The 18,585-nt window shown below is 37.1% G+C and overlaps 1 protein-coding gene across 3 annotated transcripts in view; it reads right to left on the bottom strand.

Annotated features, from left to right (window-relative positions):
• Window positions 1-18,585, bottom strand: part of KIAA1958 — a 142,969-nt gene that overhangs the window by 60,998 nt on the left and 63,386 nt on the right. For all 3 annotated transcript variants that reach the window (XM_081282457.1, XM_081282456.1, XM_081282455.1), the window contains exon 2: window positions 9,890-11,084. In XM_081282457.1, the coding sequence (XP_081138583.1) occupies window positions 9,890-11,060 (1,171 nt within the window). In that variant the 5' untranslated portion in view covers window positions 11,061-11,084. The remainder of the gene's footprint in view (window positions 1-9,889; window positions 11,085-18,585) is intronic.

Below are 18,585 nucleotides of genomic sequence, written 5' to 3' on the forward strand. Positions count from 1 at the left end.
TGGCTCATTTCTCATCAGCAAAATGAAGAAAAGAACCTCCTCCTTTGTGGAACTCAGGCAATGTTGATCCTGGAAATAAAAGTGCTAAATAGAGAATACAGCAGGACATTTCATATTTGTGTTTTTTTAAAAACATTCCCATGGCAGTATCCCATCAGAATAAGTAAAAAAGCCAATGATGAAATCTGTAAGAACAATCCACACAATCCGCTGGGTGCAGTGGTACTGTAATCCTCCAGAATCCAGAGGGTGAAGCAGAGAAATTGCAAATTCAAGGCCAGCCTAGGCAATTTAGTGAGATCTTGTCTCAAAATAAAAATTAAAAAGGGCTAGGGATGTAGTTCACTGGTAGAGTATTCCTGGGTTAGTCCCTAGTACTATAATTAAGTAAGTAAATAAATAAATATTTCACAATGAATTATTTGTGCTCCATGATCTATATTTTTTTTAAGGAAATATACTTTAAACCACACAGAAAAGTATACAGAATAATACTAGCTAGAGTATGTTTACCATGAACCAGTGGGCTTTGTATAACTTAATTCTTTTAGTCTATCAGCCCTATAAAATATGTTATTATCTTCATTTTACAGACAAAAAAGCTAAGCTACTTGCCAAAATCACCCAAAAATGGGCAGAGCTGGGATCTGAACCCAGGCAGTTGTACAACTGGAGTTCCAGCTGAAGCAAGAGGCTTATGCTGCCTTGTTAATATAAACTCATGTTCTTGCCTCTCAGATTTAATAAATAACACCTTGTCATCTATTTACTTTTTTTTTTTTTTAAGAAAATGTTACAAGATATAGTTCAAGTTTCCTGTGTAGCCATTCCCATTCCTTCTCCTCCCTAAAGGCAATCCCTATTACCTATCTGGGGTGTCTCCTTCCACTGTTTCTTGAGTTTGTGCATGCATGTTTGTAACAAATGTGATCATGTTCATGCTTTTTTAAAAAGGTGTAATATTCTAGCAATGTATTAATATATAATAATATTCTGCAACTTTGTTTTCCAAATTTCTCCATGTCAATAAGTACAGATGTGGCTGATTTGACCTAGTCCACTGGAAAACACATCACAAATAAATTATCTATGCATCTGTTGATAGATACTCAAGTTAACTGACTACTCCTGCCCTTGTTATAACAAAGATGTTGTAAGGTATATCTCTGTAAAATATCCCTTATATATCTATGGAAGTATGAGGAAGACGCTTAAAAACTGAATTCCTAAATTATATGATATACATACCCTTATTAGATAAACTATAAACTGCTCTCCAAAGGAATTGTGCCAATTTATATTCCCCCCAGTATGTCCCCATTTTTCCACTCCTTGGACAATACTTGGGAAAGTTAAAATAACCTTTCTGATATAAATAGAAATGTATCTCATTACTGTTTTAATATGCATTTCCCTGAATTGGGTGAAGCTGCATTTACCTGGCAAAGCTGATGGTCACAAGACTTGGTGAAATACAAACTTGGAAAACAAGTTTCTGGCCTCTCCTATAGGGACATGCAGATGCACAAAGGAAGGAATTCTCTCAGGAAGTGTTCAAAGTTACTTGGTACCTAGATGGAACAACAAGGTGGCGTATAATGTGGATCCTGCATTCCCTAGATCACTGCTTCTCAAGCTTTAATGTGCATGCAAGTCTCTTGGAGAGCTTATTAAATGCAGATTATGATTCTGCAGGTCTGGGACAGGGCTTGAGATTCTGTGTTTCCAATAAGGTGACGTTGATATTTGTCCATATACCACATTTTAGTAGATCAATGGGCATAAAATCAGAATCTACGAGAGTATTGAGAATGATCTAATAATGAAAGTAATGATGATAATGAAAACAAAATATTAACACGGGAGGAAATTATCCATGAATGTTTTACATATCAGGACTTCTCTTTAGTGTTTTACCTACCTATAGTTTTGCATTTGGTCCTCACAATAACCCTGCAAGACAGACATTATCATTACTTTACAAATGTGGAAACTGAGTCTCAGGTTACAAGATTGGCAGGAGATGGGATTGGGGGGCATCAGTTCAGATACATCTGATTCTAAACTCCAGTAGCCAGGCTCTATTCTCAATGCCCACAACTGCATGCCACACAATCCTCATATAAGCACACCTTCATGGTAAGGAGGAAAATGCTGGCACAGAACAAAACAAAAACAAAAAGAACGTAAAATTTTACTTTCTCTTAACTTTCAAAATTTACTTCTTTCCTATACTGCAAACTCCAGGAAAAGCTATAGCTAAGAAAGTAAATTTTTTTCTTGTTCATTCTTGAATGAGGATGCATACACTTCTTGTGAAATAAAGAAATACACGAATTAATGTGTATATGCACAAGTATGCATATACATACGAATATAAGAATCCAAATTTAGGCCAGGCATGGTGGCACGCCTGTACTCCCAGCGCTCAGGAGGCTGAGGCAGGAGGATAAAGAGTTCAAAGCCAGCCTCAGCAAAAGCAAGGTGCTAAGCAACTCAGTGAGTCTCTGTCTTTAAACAAACAAAATACAAAATAGGGCTGGGGGTATGGCTCAGAGGTTGAGTGTACCTGAGTTCAATCCTTGGTACTTACCCCCCAAGAAAGAATCCACATTTATACATATTTGCATCCCTCATATTAGAACATGGTTCTAGTATACTCTGTCTTTGAATGATATACACAATTCTTCCTATCAGCCCAATCAGCCCACATTAAAAAAAAAAAAAAAAACTAAATGCTCAAAACAAACTGCAAATAAATAGTAGTAAATACCTCTGGTGTGCTGCCCCTCAAGAACAAAACATAAAACAAAAACAAAACAAAAAATTAGAACTTAGAATGTTCTTGGAAGAACATCCCCCCATAACCCTCACACCCAGCTATGTGGTATTTGTAGATTAGACCTCAATGCTATTGTCAGGGTGAGGAACTGATACTCCTATGATACTCCAGGTTCAGGGGTTAATTCAAATGCTATGACACACATTCTGTCTACTGCTAGACTGGGCAGCACAATGAACTTCATTTCATGTAGGAATCAGTGAATCAAAATGTTGTACCTAGGAAGCCAAGGTGACAAATGGCAGAGAAACTAGATATCTGAACCCCAGATGAACACTTCTTGAACATCTCTCCTTGGTCTATAAAACAATTAATTCTGGGGCTAGAGTTGTGGCTCAGTGATAGAGTACTTGCCTAGCATTTGTGAGGCACTGGGTTCAATTCTCAACACTGCATATAAATAAAAAATAAAGGTCCATCAACAACTAAAACAAACAAATACATACATAAAATTTTTAAAAAATTAATTCATTACTTTTAGTTTAACTCAGGGTTTTTGCTTATGACAAAAGAAACCATTACTTATTGTGTCAACACAAACCAAACAACTAGAAATAATATATGTCTTAATAAATTTTTAAAAGCTCACTGAATTCAATTTTACATTAGTAATTTTAAATATATTAAATAATTTAGACTACATTCCGTCTCTCTACATTGTCATATAAAATATAATCAAACAGTAAAATTAGAAAAAATAAAGAGATCAATAAAAATAGAAAAGAGAAACGGATCCAATTATACACAAAAATGTGGTATATTAATAAATTCAATGTAGAATAGGAATTATTCAATAAATAATGCTGAACTCTTGCAAAAAGAACAACATGAGATTATACCCCCAAATATGTTCTAGTTGTAGAGCTAAATGTCAAAAATGAAAGAAAGAAAAGGAAAGGAATAGAAAACAGAATTATAAAAGAACCAAAAGAAAATACAGATAAGTTTAATTTTTATGATGGGATTGAATCCAGGGCCTCATGTGTGCCAGGCCAAGTATTCTACAACTCAGCTACCTCCCTACCCCCTGGATAACTCATTATTCTACCTTACGGTAGGGAAAGGACTTCCTAAAGAAAATAATGAAGGAAGAAAAAATATTATAACTAAACAGATGTTGAAAGATTAGTCTTCATAAAAATTAAGAAAATCCACACATCCAGAAATGCTACTGACAAAATTAAAAGCTAATTTATTTCCAATATACATAGCAGGCTATGAGTTACTATTTCTAACACATTCATGTACCACTATCAACATTTTGGTCAATGCCAGACTACACATGACAGTAATGGAGCTGAAAAATTCCTATTATCTACTTACTGTGTATCTATCACAATGCTGCAGCACAAGGCATCATCTATGGTGATGCTGGTGTAAGCAATGCCAGCCTACTGCTACTGGGTTACAGAACTGTACAGCATATTACTATACTGAACATGTGGGCAACTCTAACATAATAGTATCTATATAATTAAACATAGTTAAACACAGTTATTACACAGAAACGAAAAAGAATGGTCTATCTGTACAGCACATACAATTATGTACAGTACATAATACTGGAAGATACCAAACACCACCTCGGGCAGGTCCCCCCAAGAGTTTCCAGATGAAGGCACTATTGTCACAGGAGAGGACAGCTCTTCATGTGTTACTACCCCTGAAGACCTTCCAGCAAGGCAAGATATGGAAGACAGTGATACTGATGATCCTGCCTCTGTGCAGGCCTAGTTTTTGGCCAAACTAGTTAAATGTTTAAAATATATATATTTTTAAAAATAGAAGACAACTTATAGAATGAGAAAATATTTAATAAGAAAATATATTTGTACAGTGGTACAAAGTATTTGCCTTTTAAACTAAGTATTATTACAAAAGAATCAAAGTTAAAAAATATGGAATAAAAAAATGTTACACCAGGCTAAGGTTAATTTATTATTGAAGGAAGATTAAAAAAAATAAATTTAGTGTTGCCTAAGCATAGTATTTACAGTGTAAAAACAATGCAAGATAATTCCCAGGCCTTCATATCCACTCACCACTAACCACTCACTGATTCAAATGGGGCAACTTCTAATCCTGCAAGGTCCACTCATGGTAAGTGCCCCATACAGACTGTACCATTCTTTATCTTTCATATTCTATTTTTACTGTACTTTTTCTTTGTTTAACTATGCTTACATACCCAAATGTTTCCTATTGTGTCACAGTTGCCTAAAGTATTCAATGTATAAGCATTCTAGCCAGATCTGTAGCCCAGGAGCAGCAGCAGGCTATACCACACAGCCTAGGTATACAATATGCATTTCTCAGAATGTATCCCTAGCATTGTGACCTATGACTGTGTATCAAGAACACATATGAATCTATTAAAAGATTAAAAATATATATATATTCAGAAGAGGAAATATATATTACAAATCTGAAGAGCAAAAATTGATTGCTTGCTATCATAAAACTTCTGGGAAGAGATGGTTAATAAAAGGGATCCTTTGCACAAAATCTTAAAGGAGGCTATATATACATATATATGAATATATGTAAGAATTACACATACAATATGCAGAAAAACCTAACTCATGATGCAATAAGGATTCAAATTTTTAAATACCCCAATGTATATAAAAAATCAAAAGTTAATGAAAAAATGGTGAATAATTCTTCTAATCACATATCCTCTTTTTTTGTTGTTGTTGTTGTTGTTGTTACTAGAAACTGAACTTAAGGGCCATTTACCACTGGGCTATAATTCCTTGTTCTTTTTTTTTTCTGTATTTTTTGTTTTGAAACAAGGTCTTGATAAATTGCTTGGGACCTCACTAAATTACTGAGACTGGCCTCAAACTTGTGATCCTCCTGCCTCAGTTTCCCTAGTAACAGGGATTACAGGTATGCTCCATGGTGACCGACAATACATGCACATCCTCTTTACAAGTTGCTAGAAACTTAAGAGTGAGCAGTATGGCAGAGATAAAGTAAAAAGTCATTATTTTATTCACACCTTGTTTAACATTTTATAACTTTACAAACTCAGTTATAAACAGAAATAAGGATGATTTTTCATTAGGGAAAAAAATTAAGTGGCATTAGCACAATTAAGCAAAATGGATCAATTTCTCTTTATTCTGCCTCATTCAGGTCATTTGTCAAATTATTTATTTTAAAAATATCTTTTAAAGTCAGGTGCAGTGGCACATGTGTGTAATCCCAGTGGCTGAGGAGGCTGAGACAGGAGGATCAAGAGGTCAAAGCCAGCCTCAACAACAGCAAGGGGCTAAGCAACTCAATGAGACCTTGCCTGTAAATAAAATTTTAAAAAGGGCTGGGGATGTGGCTCAGTAATTGAGTGCCCTGAATTCAATCCATGGTAACCCACCACCACCAAAAAAAAAAAAAAAAAAAAAAAAAAAAAAAAAAAATCATTTAAAGATATGCAATATTTATGCAATGACCTGCTAAAGACTCAAGATTCTATGCCATCTGTTTTAAAAGAGCCTGATCAGCTTTCAGCAAGTTCTTTCAGAATCTTTGTTTGTTTAGTCTCAAGTGTGCTTTATACATTAACTGTGGAAGGTCCATTCATCAAGGCAATCACATACATTTGGGCATGCTGAATTATTTTTTTCTAAATCTCTACTTACAATGGAGATTATAAGAATACAAATGCAAATAAATAAATTAAACTTTAGAACACAGAACCTAGCTTGTGCTCTAGGAAACCAAGGGAAATTATACATTAATTTTAAATATCTCTCAAAAAGAAAAATGTCAATCAGGTTTTTATTTGTCTCATTGCTCTTTCCAATCCAAGTAGTATTTTTCTAAAGCTAATGATATGTTGGCAATATATCTTTCCACAGAACAATGGATCAAAAAATGAGAATGATTCCTTAGAAAATTCCATTACTAGTTCCTTACAAAGTTCTTGAGGGTTCAACTCCAAGACAAACCAATCCTCCTTGTTAGAATGAAGTCAAATCACAGGTCATGACTGCATGTTATGTGGTATCCTTGGTCATATCTACTTTTTAAGCTATTATAAGAAGCCTCCAAAAGTCCATAAGAATGTAAAACACACAATAATACAAGGATTTTTAAAATTACTTCTTTTGCAAATAGGCTGAATTTCTTTTTCGAATCATTATACAAGAAGTGGTTTAGAGCTCTGTGTCATGCATTTGGCTTTGCAAGGTAAGGTAGTGAAAGGGTGTGTGACACAAGTAACAGTCTTATTGAACTGCTTGAGTATACCACTTTTGTAAAACACATTTGAGAATTATATTCTCAAATGTAAACTGAGAATGTAGAAAACTTGGCCAGGCTATGTCTTCAACTTATATTTAAAAAAAGGCAGGGGTCGGGGATGGGGCTGACAAACAAACCAGATTCACAAAAGTACTACATGGATAAAGAGTAGATTTCCTAGTACAAAGATGTTACCCAGTCTAATAAAGACAATGCATCTAGTATATGAAGAATAGCCAATACACAGTATTATTCAATGATTAAAGTAAAAATATTTTTTTTAAAGAGAGAGAGGTAGAGAGAGAGAGAGAGAGAGAGAGAGAGAGAGAGAGAGAGAGAGAATTTTAATATTTATTTATTTTTAGTTATCGGCGGGCACAACATCTTTTGTTTGTATGTGGTGCTGAGGATCGAACCCGGGCCGCACGCATGCCAGGCGAGTGCGCTACCGCTTGAGCCACATCCCCAGCCCCATAAAGTAAAAATATTTTAAAAGAAAGAAAAAGACAACCCATAGAATGAGAGAAAATAGTTGCAAATCATGTATCTGATAAGGGACTTACATCCAGAATACATAAAGAACTTTTATAACTCACCAATAAACAGATGACCTAATTTAAAAATGGGCAAAAGATCTAGACAGACATTTCCCTAAAAAAGATCTATAAACAGCCCAAGCAGCACACACAAAAAAAATGCTCAATAGAACGACACAAATCAAAACCATAACGATACATATTTCACATACCCAACACTATAGCTCTAATTATTTTAAACATGGAAAATATTAAATGTTAGTGATAATGTGGAGAAATAGTAACCTTTGTGCATTACTGGTGAGACTAAAATGGTGGAGCTATTTTGAAAATGGTTTAGCAGTTCCTTAATAAGTTAAAACAGTTGCCACAGGACCCAATAATTCTACTCCTAGGTAGTTTCCCAAACAGGATAAAAACATATACCCACACAAAAATTTTTTGTATATAAATGTTCATAGTAGCAATATAATAACAATAGACTGAAACAACCCAAATGTTCATCAGCTGATGAAAAGAAATGGCATATTTGTACAATGAAATAAATACGGCATATTGTACAATGAAATACTATCTAGCAATAAAAAGAAAAGAAATGCCACAATTGGGATCAAACTGGAAAATATTATGTTAAAAGCAAGAAGGTAGTCACAAAAAGTTATATAACATGGGATTCCACTTACATATGACATCTGTAAAATAAGTAGATAAATTAGATAAAAAGCTGGTTGCCAAGAACTGGAGGGAGGAATGAGTTATACTGGTAAGCAAGAGGTTTCTTTCTGAGGTGATAAAAATGTTCTGAAATTATATAATGGTGATGGCTACACCAGGAGCATTCTAGTTATACCCCCAGCCCTTTTTAAAATTTTTGAGATAGGATCTTGCTAAAATGCCAAGGCTGGCTATAAATTGTGATCCTCTTGCTTCAGCCTCCTAAGTTGCTGGGATTACAAGTATGTACCACTACTCTCTATTTGAACTGTACACTTTTTAAAAGTGAATGTTACAGTATATGAATTATATCTCAATAAAGCTGTTATTTTAAAAAAGAAAGAAAAATGAATAAACTGAAAAGGCATAGTTTTATAATAAGGATATGAATATTTTCAGTATATATTTTATTAATAACATCATGACTATGCTAGAAAAGTAATAAATGTAAACTTCCTTTTAGGGATCTTAATGTTCACACTGAAATTGGAAAAGTGTGTTTGTAAAGGAAACGTAAAGGAAACGTAATTTGGGGAAGTTTCGGGCCAAAGGGACTGGTGCCTCAGCTTCTAGGAAGCTTTTCCCAAAATATATGACTATTTTGAGATTAAAAGAGACCAAAATGACCACAGATCTCTGCTTTCCATATTCTTTGCATGTCTATTCATTCTTGTTCATGTTTTAATTTCTGGCCTATTAGATTTAAATCATGAACTCAAACCCCTTTGTTATGTAAATAAATAACAATATTTACTGTTAAATAAATAATGAATGTTAGAACTAAAGAATATTAGGGCTGGGGTTGTGGCTCAGCAGTAGAGTGCTTGCCTTCCACATTCGAGGCCCTTGATCCCATCCTCAGAACCACATAAAAATAAACAAATAAAATAGAGGTACTGTGTCCAACTACAACTAAAAAATTTTAAAAAAAGAACATTAGAACTACAGGTGTAGAGTTCTAATATCATTCTACTCTCATCTCAATTCATTACAGTTAGGCTCATATATTGCAAAAATATATTATCTGATTCTTTTAAATTTTGAGAGAAAAGATCTAACACTTCTTTTAGAAATGTCTGTTGCTGTAAAAAAAATATTTCAAGCTATCACATCCACTAAAATGATTACCAATGTGAAGTTGGTTCAGATAAAGCTGGTTCTAATGGCTGGATCTATTTTCATCATATGCCTTATCAATATCATGTAGCCTGAAACAGCAACTAAATACCTTGATACTTAGAGGAGAGCATTTTAAAAAACTTTAAAACCAACTTCAAAAAAATTCAGCTTAAGGTCAGATATCAATCTTAAATCTAGTCACATAGAATCAATAACACATTCTCAAAACTGTCCTCTCAGCCCTGAGGTATATTAACTGGATGAATGGCCTCAATTCAGATGAACTTCCTGAATATTATCACCTGGATGAAATGTATTTCATTATTTCTAGCTTTCTGAGAATGAAAAGGACTGAAGCAATAATCTTGGACGGCGCAGAATTCTCTGATGCACATAGATGAGGGACTCACTATCGCCTCATGTGCCATACCTGGTATGCACTGCGCTGTGGCCTCAGTGGTTATAGTTGGAGCAACTGGAGGCTGCTGCTGACTGGAGCTCACTTCTGGCTCTGGGTTAACTGAGGGAGAGAGGGCTACCTCACAGGATGAGACCTGGCTGGGCAGATGAGACAGGAATTCTTCAGAAGCAACTTGATCATCCTGTCCAGGCAGCTGCAGGGCAGACAAAGGGATACTGATCTGTTTGTTAGGATGGGATGTGCTCACAGGCATCTGCATGGCCACCTGCTGGTTGGTGCCATGGGTACCAGTGGGTCCTCTGTTTGGTGAAGCCAGAGATACCCTAGCAGTCTTTGGGACAACTGGTCTGGAGATCACAGAAGGAGATGCAGACATACCATGTGGGTCTAGCTCCGTGTTGATGGCAGATGTTACATGGGAAATCAACTTAGCAGACCCCACACAGGAGGGACCAGCATGAGTCTGAGACTTGGGTTTTGCCATCTGAGTCAAGGACAGGGCTGGTCCATCTACCCCTCCAGTCAGCTCTGCATTTGCCACAATGTAATAATCTTCTGGAATTTCTTGTTTGATTTTCTTGATGATGACGTCATTGCTGCATTCATCAACCATCTGTGTCTGGGAACTTGAATGGAGGGAAGACGGAACAATTCCTGGCCTTTTGCGAGCAATGCTTTGAGGTCTTTGGGTTTGGGGTTCAAAGTCACTATCCTCATCTGTAACAGAAGACTCACAAACCATATCAAACAGGGTGTTTTCATCCTCATACTCTTCAACAGCTTCATCCAGTTCAGAGGGCTCACTGCAATAAGAGAAGTCACAAGAGTCTCTGGTCCGGTTACAGTCTAGCTTTGCTTTCACTGGTCTCCCAGGGTACCTTTCAACGGGGCTAGTTTGTGTCTCAGAAGGCACCCCAATTATACTGGGACTATCAGAGTTAAAACTTCTGTTGTCCTGGAAACAGACCCTTTCTTGGGACCCAGCTCTACAAGTAGCTGTTAGTGGCCAATGATAAGCATGGCCAGCACTACAGCCCCACATTGCGGTCAGGTTCCCATGGGAACCTTCAGAAAGCAAGTGTTTTAGGTTTGGAATGAGGCTGCAAATGGTCCCATGGCTATGGGCCCAGCTGACCAATTTGGACAGATTCTCAGATGAGGTATGAAGACAATCCTCCATGTTACAGGATCAGCAGTGTCTTTCCTAAAAGGAAATAATCAAAATAAGAAACCATTATTATCCGACATTCCCATATCTCAATTAATTTCTTCCAACTATGATCATCTGTCATAAAAAAAAGAAATGCACTTCAGAGTTGGGCATGGTGCCATATGCCTATAACTCCAGCAACTCAGGAGTCTGGGACAGGAGGATTGCAAGTCCAAGATCAGCTTTAGCTACTTAGTGAGACCCTATCTCAAAATAAAAAATAAAAAGGGCTAGAAATGTAGCTCAGTGGTAAAGTTCCTAGGTTAAATCCCCAGTACAAAATCAACATAACAAACAAAGCACTTTGAAACTGTACCTAGTTAGTATCACTGCTTTGGGGCAGCAACCGGAAAGAAATATGGAAAAAAGTAAAAACAATGACTTATGGAGACAAATTTTGCCAGTTTCCTTATAGCTATAATAATGGCTACACAAAAGAAAAAAAAAAGAGGGAAAGAAAGAAGAACTAATTAAGCAATTAAAAAGAGAGAGAGATAAGCTTCTTTATGGTACATTTCCTTTCCAAAGTGACAGAGAGGTTTAGTTAGCCCCTTAATACTGAAATGTGTGTAGTGTATTAACCAAGAAGATACCCTTCCACTGCTATCCTCTAGAAACTTCATTACTAAAAGCAGAGCCAAAAAGGTGGTTTGAATCCATTCTAGGATGGATGTCAGAGAGAGGGAATCTATGCTCTGCTGGGTACCAGAAAACAAGGGAACTGAAATTCAAGTAGAGAATAAAAATTAAACTTAATCAGCAGGAGAAGACTCTCTGACAGGGCAAGCTGTAGACCATCAGTAAGGATAGCCAGAACAGGGTCAGGCACTGGTAGAAGCAGGATTCTACCAGTCTTGGCTATCTGAAATTTCTGAAATATTCCAATTTATTACACAGAGGTAAAAGGCATGTCTGAAGTGTTCCACTATCCAAGGGTCCCGTGAACCCAAGGATAAGCAACTACCAAATAGAAATAAGTCATTTCTTATTTGGCAGGACTTGGGATCACTTATATGGGTCCTGGGCTGGGTGAGAACAGTGAAGACAACATGATGGGCAGGAAAGTGAAAGGGGTATGTGGAGTCTGCAAACACTCTGAAAAGTTAACAGGGCTCTGTCAAGAAGGAGATCCTGGAAAGCTGGGCAGGGAGGCGCAAGGATCTTTATGAAATTATCAATCTATCTGTGGTGCTAGGGATTGAACTCAGGGCACTCGACCACTGAGCCACATCCCGGCCCTATTTTGAATTTTTTTTTTAGAGACAGGGTCTCACTGAGTTGCCCAGCACCTTGCTTTTGCTGAGGCTGGCTTTGAACTTGCCATCCTCCTGCCTCAGTCTCCCAAGCTGCTGTGATTACAGGAGTGAACCACCGTACCCAGCTAAAATATTTAACAGTTTGGAAAAAAAAAAAAAAAACCTGCTTTACAGGAACAAAAAAAAGGTTCAGGTATAAAAGTATTATATCAGTTTTCCAAAACCTGACAAAGCTAGTTTGGAGCCATGTAACAGTGAATGCCTGGTTGGCTTCTACCTGAATTCAGTTCCCACAATCTGTACAACAGTCCTTAAAAGTGTTACTCCTTACAAGGTTCTGAACTTTTCAAAGGGTTTGTTTTAATACTATTAGATCTCAATTGCTGATGGATGATAAACTTTCTACAACAGAAACTGATAACAGAACAAAACAAATCAAAACAAAACTTTTCTAAAAGAAAGCTCAAATGGTTTCATGGTTAATTCTGTTAATTCACGTGGAAACAATAAAAAATAATGCAAGTATTTTCAAAAGAGAGGAGGAGGGAGCACTCAACCTGTTTGAGAGCAACATAATGCTTATACCAAAACTGTGACAAAGCCTTTACAATAAAGAAAACATTCATAAAGAATATTGATGTAGGGGTTGGAGATATAGCTCAGTTGGTAGAGTGTTTTCCTCCAATGCACAATGCCATGGGTTCAATCCTCAGTACCACAAAAAAAGCAAACTGAACCCAACAAGGTACATATAGGTAATACATTGTTTTTCTTTTATTTGTTCTTTTTAGTTTTACATGACAATAGAATGATTTGGACATGTCATACATAAATGGGGTATAGCTTCCTATTTTTTTTGGTTGTACATGATATGGAGTTATACTGGTCATATATTAATATAAGAACATAGGAAAGTTATGTCCAATTCATTCTACTGTCTTTCCCATTCCCATCCACCCTCCCTTTCTCCCAGTGAACCTCCATCTCCCCCTCTCCCATTGTCAGTTAGCTCCATATATCAGAGAGAACATCTGGACTTTAGTTTTTTGGGATTGGCTTATTTTACTTAGCATAACAGTATCTAATTTCATCATTTACTGGCAAATACCATAATTTTATACTTCTTTATGGCTGAATAATATTCCATTGTGTACAGGATAGGTAATACATTGTGACCACATAAAACTTACTCCAAGAATACAAGGCTGAATGTTCAAAAATCAGTGTAATTCAATGTGTTAACCATCCATGGGAGAAAAACTACAAGGTCATTTCAAAAGATAAAAGGCAACTCAATATTCATTTATGACAGAAACAGACACACCTGTAACCTGTAATCCCAGCTGCTGGGGAGGCTGAAGCAGGAGGATCATGAGTTCAAAGGCAGCCTCAGCAATAGCAAGGTGCTAAGCAACTTAATGAGACTATGTCTCTAATAAAATTCAAAATAGGGCTGGGGATGTGGCTCAGTGGTTGAATGACACTGAGTTCAACCCCCTTACTCCTCTCCCAAATTAAAGAAAGAAAAGAAAAGAAAAACACAACAACAACAACACTTAGCAAACTGTAACAATAGGGCAACATCCCAAATAGATAAATGGGCACCTATGAGAAATGCACAACTAATATTATACTTATATATAAGACTGAATTATTTCTAAGATTAGGAATAAGTCAAAAATATTCTTCTGTAACACTTCTTTTTTTTTTTAAAGAGAGAGTGAGAGAGGAGAGAGAGAGAGAGAGAGAGAGAGAGAGAGAGAGAGAGAGAGAGAGAGAGATTTTAATATTTATTTTTTAGTTCTCGGCAGACACAACATCTTTGTTGGTATGTGGTGCTGAGGATCGAACCGGGGCGGCACGCATGCCAGGCGAGCGCGCTACGGCTTGAGCCACATCCCCAGCCCTATCTATATTTTTTAATGTGGTGCTAAGAATCAAACTCGGTGCCTCACATGTGGGAGGCAAATGCTCTATCACTGAGCCACAACCCCAGCCCAAGATGTCAAAGACTTCTATACCAAAAATTAGAATAATGAGTGAAATTAGACTGATCAAATAGATATACTCTATTAGTGAAGAGTCAACATTGTAAGGTTGGTATTATTCCCTAATTGATCTGCAGATTTCAATACAATTCCAATCATGAAGGTCTTGCAGGTCATGCAAAATAATTTGAACTTTGTTACACAGTTAATAAAGTATATAGTTTTAAGGAAGAAGGTAACCGGAATCATTCTGATTATAGATGGAAGAGAGATGGACTAGAGGAAATTTTGGAAATTTGATACAGCAATTCAGGTAAGGTATAATAGCAACCTGCCTTGAATAGCAGCAGATGGATGGAAAGAGCACAGATCTGAAAAGAAGATAATGGAAGACTGGATATGGGAGATGGGAAGAAGGAAGATGTTGTGATGCAGCTCACCATCTCTCTGGCAAATTGACCCAGGCTATGTCCTTACTTGAAATATGCATTCATGACATACAAACTAGATATGCCTTTGCCAGGAAAACAATTGATTTTTGAAATAATTTTTAGTTAGGTTTCTACTGTCATGGAAAAAAGTTGCCTGAGTTAATTTGATACTGATATTATATTAAAAATGCTTCAAAAAATATTAATGCTTCTAAAATATTCATTCATAAATACCTCAAAATTCTCAACTCTCCCTTAATTTCTATAGCATATACTGAGTGAGTTTTTACTATATACTGTCAGAAGAGGATTAATATTAATTTTAATGGCATTCCATTCATTCAAATTGATCTAATAGCAATATTATTCAATCACGTGTAAAGTGGTATTCCCATCAATGGGCATGATTTGACATGATGATTCATGCTATAGTTCACTCAAAGAAAAACAGTAAATAGAAAACCTGAAATTTCTGTCTCAAAGTGAATGACAAAATAAATAAATAAATATATATTTTTTAGATGTAGATGGACACAATATTTTATTTATTTTTATGTGGTGCTGAAGATAGAACCCAGTGCCTCACACATGCTAGGCAACCACTCTACCACTGAGCCACAACCCCAGTTCACGATAAAATATTTTAAATTGCCTTTAAATTTATATAGCTTCAAACCAGGCATGATGGCACACACCTATAATTCCAGCAACAGAGGAGACTGAGACAGGAGGATCAAAGCCAAGCCTTAGCAACTTGGTGAGGCCCTGTCTCAAAATAAAAATTAAGGCATGCCTAGGGATGCAGCTCAGTGGTTAAGGCACCCCTAAGTTCAAACTCCAACCCACCTCACCCAAAATTTAGCTTCATTCTTTGATGGCGTTTCCCAAGATGTAACAGGATCTATAATAAAGAATCTGTATGGAGCTGGGGTTGTAGCTCAACGGTAGAGCAATCGCCTAGCGCGTGCGAGGCTGTGGGTTCAACCCTCAGCACCACATAAACATAAATAAATAAAAAATAAAATAAGGGCTGGGGATGTGGCTCAAGGGGTAGCGTGCTCGCCTGGCATGCGTGCGGCCCGGGTTCGATCCTCAGCACCACATACAAACAAAGATGTTGTGTCCACCGAAAACTAAAAAAATAAATATTAAAAAAAATAAAAAAATAAAAATAAAAAAATAAAATAAAAGTATTGTATCCAACTAGAAAAAAGAATATATTTTAAAAAATGATGTATCCTATTTGCAAAGGCACAATAAAGTTGCATCTTATACATTATAGGCAATAAACAATAAACCCAACTTAACACACACACACACACACACACACACACACACAAAGAATCTGTTGTTGGGTGAATGCCTGTAATCTCAGATACGATGCCTTGTGGTGGTGCAATGCCTCAGCCTCATTTGTTCCTCAACTCTCCAACCTGCCAGTTTCTCATAGGGTCTTAGGAGTGTACCTGGTGACTAAAACTACAAATGAACTCACATACTAAAATGAGGCACTCCTTCAAAATGCTGCCTGCAGCCAAGCTCTAAAGTAGATGATATCTGCAGAGGAGATACTACCAGCAATCACATCTGTATGTCCAAACCAGGCCTGCTGCCCTGATTTGGGGACAGTGTATTCTTTCATCCATTAATTTTTCTGGAAGTGGTGAAAGGACATTTTTCCTTGACTGGTGTTGGGTGCTCAGCATTAGATTCCTTCCTTTCTTTTTTTCCCTCTGTCTTTTGGTACCAAGGATTGACCTGAGGGGCACTTTCACTAAGCAACATTCTCGGTTCTATTTATTTTTAGACTAAATTGCTATGGCTGGACTGGAATTTGAGACCCCCTGCCTCAGCCTCCAGAGTCACTGGGATTACAGGCCTACCAATTAGCTTTCAGAGTAATCTGAAAAATCTTCCTCCCTTCTTCCTGTTGAGTGTGTGGAGATATTCTTTAATTTTTTGTAAAAAGGCGGGGATGAGGGGAGGGTCCTCTTTAGTCCTCCTTTCTTGGTTTCCCAGAGATTTTCTTTTTCCTTAGTTGGCATTTCACTTGGTTTTAAGAAATGAGTAAAACTAGCTGGGGGTGGTTGGGCACACCTATAATCCCTCCACCTTGAGGCAGGATGATCACAAGTTCAAAGCCAGACTCTGGGTTGGCTTGTAGCTCAGTGGTAGAGCACTTGCATAGCTCTGGTGAGGCCCTGGGTTCCATCCTCAGTACCACATAAAACAAAAGTTTCAATTCTTAAAAAAACCAAACAAACAAACAAATAAAAGTCAGCCTCAGCAAATCAATGTAGCTCTATGCAATTCAATAAGACCCTGACTCTAAATAAAATATTTTAAAAAGCTGGGATGTGGCTCACTGGTTAAGCGCCCCCAGGTTCAATTGCAGGTACCTAAAAGAAAAAAGAATAAAACCTTTGGCTCAGTTGACTGAGAGCCAATGCACAACTAGAGAGCCATTTGCAATAGTAGTTCTCAAATCAAGCTGTGCCCTGAAATTACCTATGGTTCTGATTAGAAAGTAGAGGATCTGCTTCTAGCTCAACCTTGGAGGTTGACCAAGAGGCTGCGTGTGGGAATCTGTATTTATATCTAGTGTTTGCAGACAGTTTCAATCTGCACTTGAGAATCATGAATCTACATGACTTTTAATGTTGTACATAGTATAATTAACCAAACCTTTACTTTTGGACACTTTGCTTAGCTTGATTCCAATTATTCATTAATATAATGGCTATAATGAACATGTTTTTATATTAACCTTTTTATCTACCTCTATATCATCCTGATAAACACCTAGACATAGAATCAAAAGTAGAACTTTAATTTTTTTTTTAGTCAAACTGTCTGTAAGGTAGGCTCTATCAGACTGCTCCCACATACAGTATACTAGAGTGTCTATTTCCTTATCTTCTGCCTACATAGGATAGTATTACTTTTAAAAAAAAATGCTAATTTTAGAGGAGAAATGATATCTTACTGCTTATTAATGGCATTTTATACCTATAAAATTACATTCAATATACATTTCTTAATAATCTACCAGGTCATTATGAACAATCTGTGCAAACCCAACGTGGTTCTTACTCTCATTTTTATAGAAAAGTAATATTAATCCAATAATCAACCAAGTAAACCCAATAAATGGTAATTAATATCAAAACTGTGATAAGTGGTACTATTAGATCTTCTAAAACAGTAATCTATTTAGAAATGTTGGTGAGGACTCCCCTGAGAATTGAAGTTAACAATAAAGATAATGAGAAGAGCAGGCGACACTGAGGCCGGATCGGCTGAATTCAAGCTCCCGTTCGCCTGCTTCCCGCAGACAAACAGCTGTGACTCAGCACTAATCCATCCCGCTGAAACAACTGGCCGGCCCTTCTGATCCTATGGAGGTAAATGCTAACCGGGCCTTCATAGGCAGTGGCCACAGGATTGAAAAGGGGCTTAGGAGAGACAGTCAGGACCCATCCTTTGCATTGATCACCCGGCAAAGGGAAACGAACTGTCGCCATTTGCAAGAGACACCACCATGGCAGAAAACTGACGTCACCAGACTGTGGCGGAGGAGATAACCTCATTGAAACCAGCGGCTACAGGTGTGTAATCCCCTAGCCTTCCTTCTCCACACATCGGGGAAACCTTAAGGGCCCCTCCCAGCTCTCCCGTGAGTGCCATAGCCAGACTGAGGGAATCAGGAGTGGCGCAGGACCCGCAGCGCGGAACTCCCGGCTACTGCTCCCACCAGTGCTGACAACTGAGGTCTCTTGCACCAGCTACCGGGGGCGTGGCTACTGGAGGGCAAGTAAAA

This window comes from Spermophilus citellus, assembly GCF_964194105.1.
Source record: "Spermophilus citellus genome assembly, chromosome: 2".
Lineage (NCBI taxonomy): Eukaryota > Metazoa > Chordata > Mammalia > Rodentia > Sciuridae > Spermophilus > Spermophilus citellus.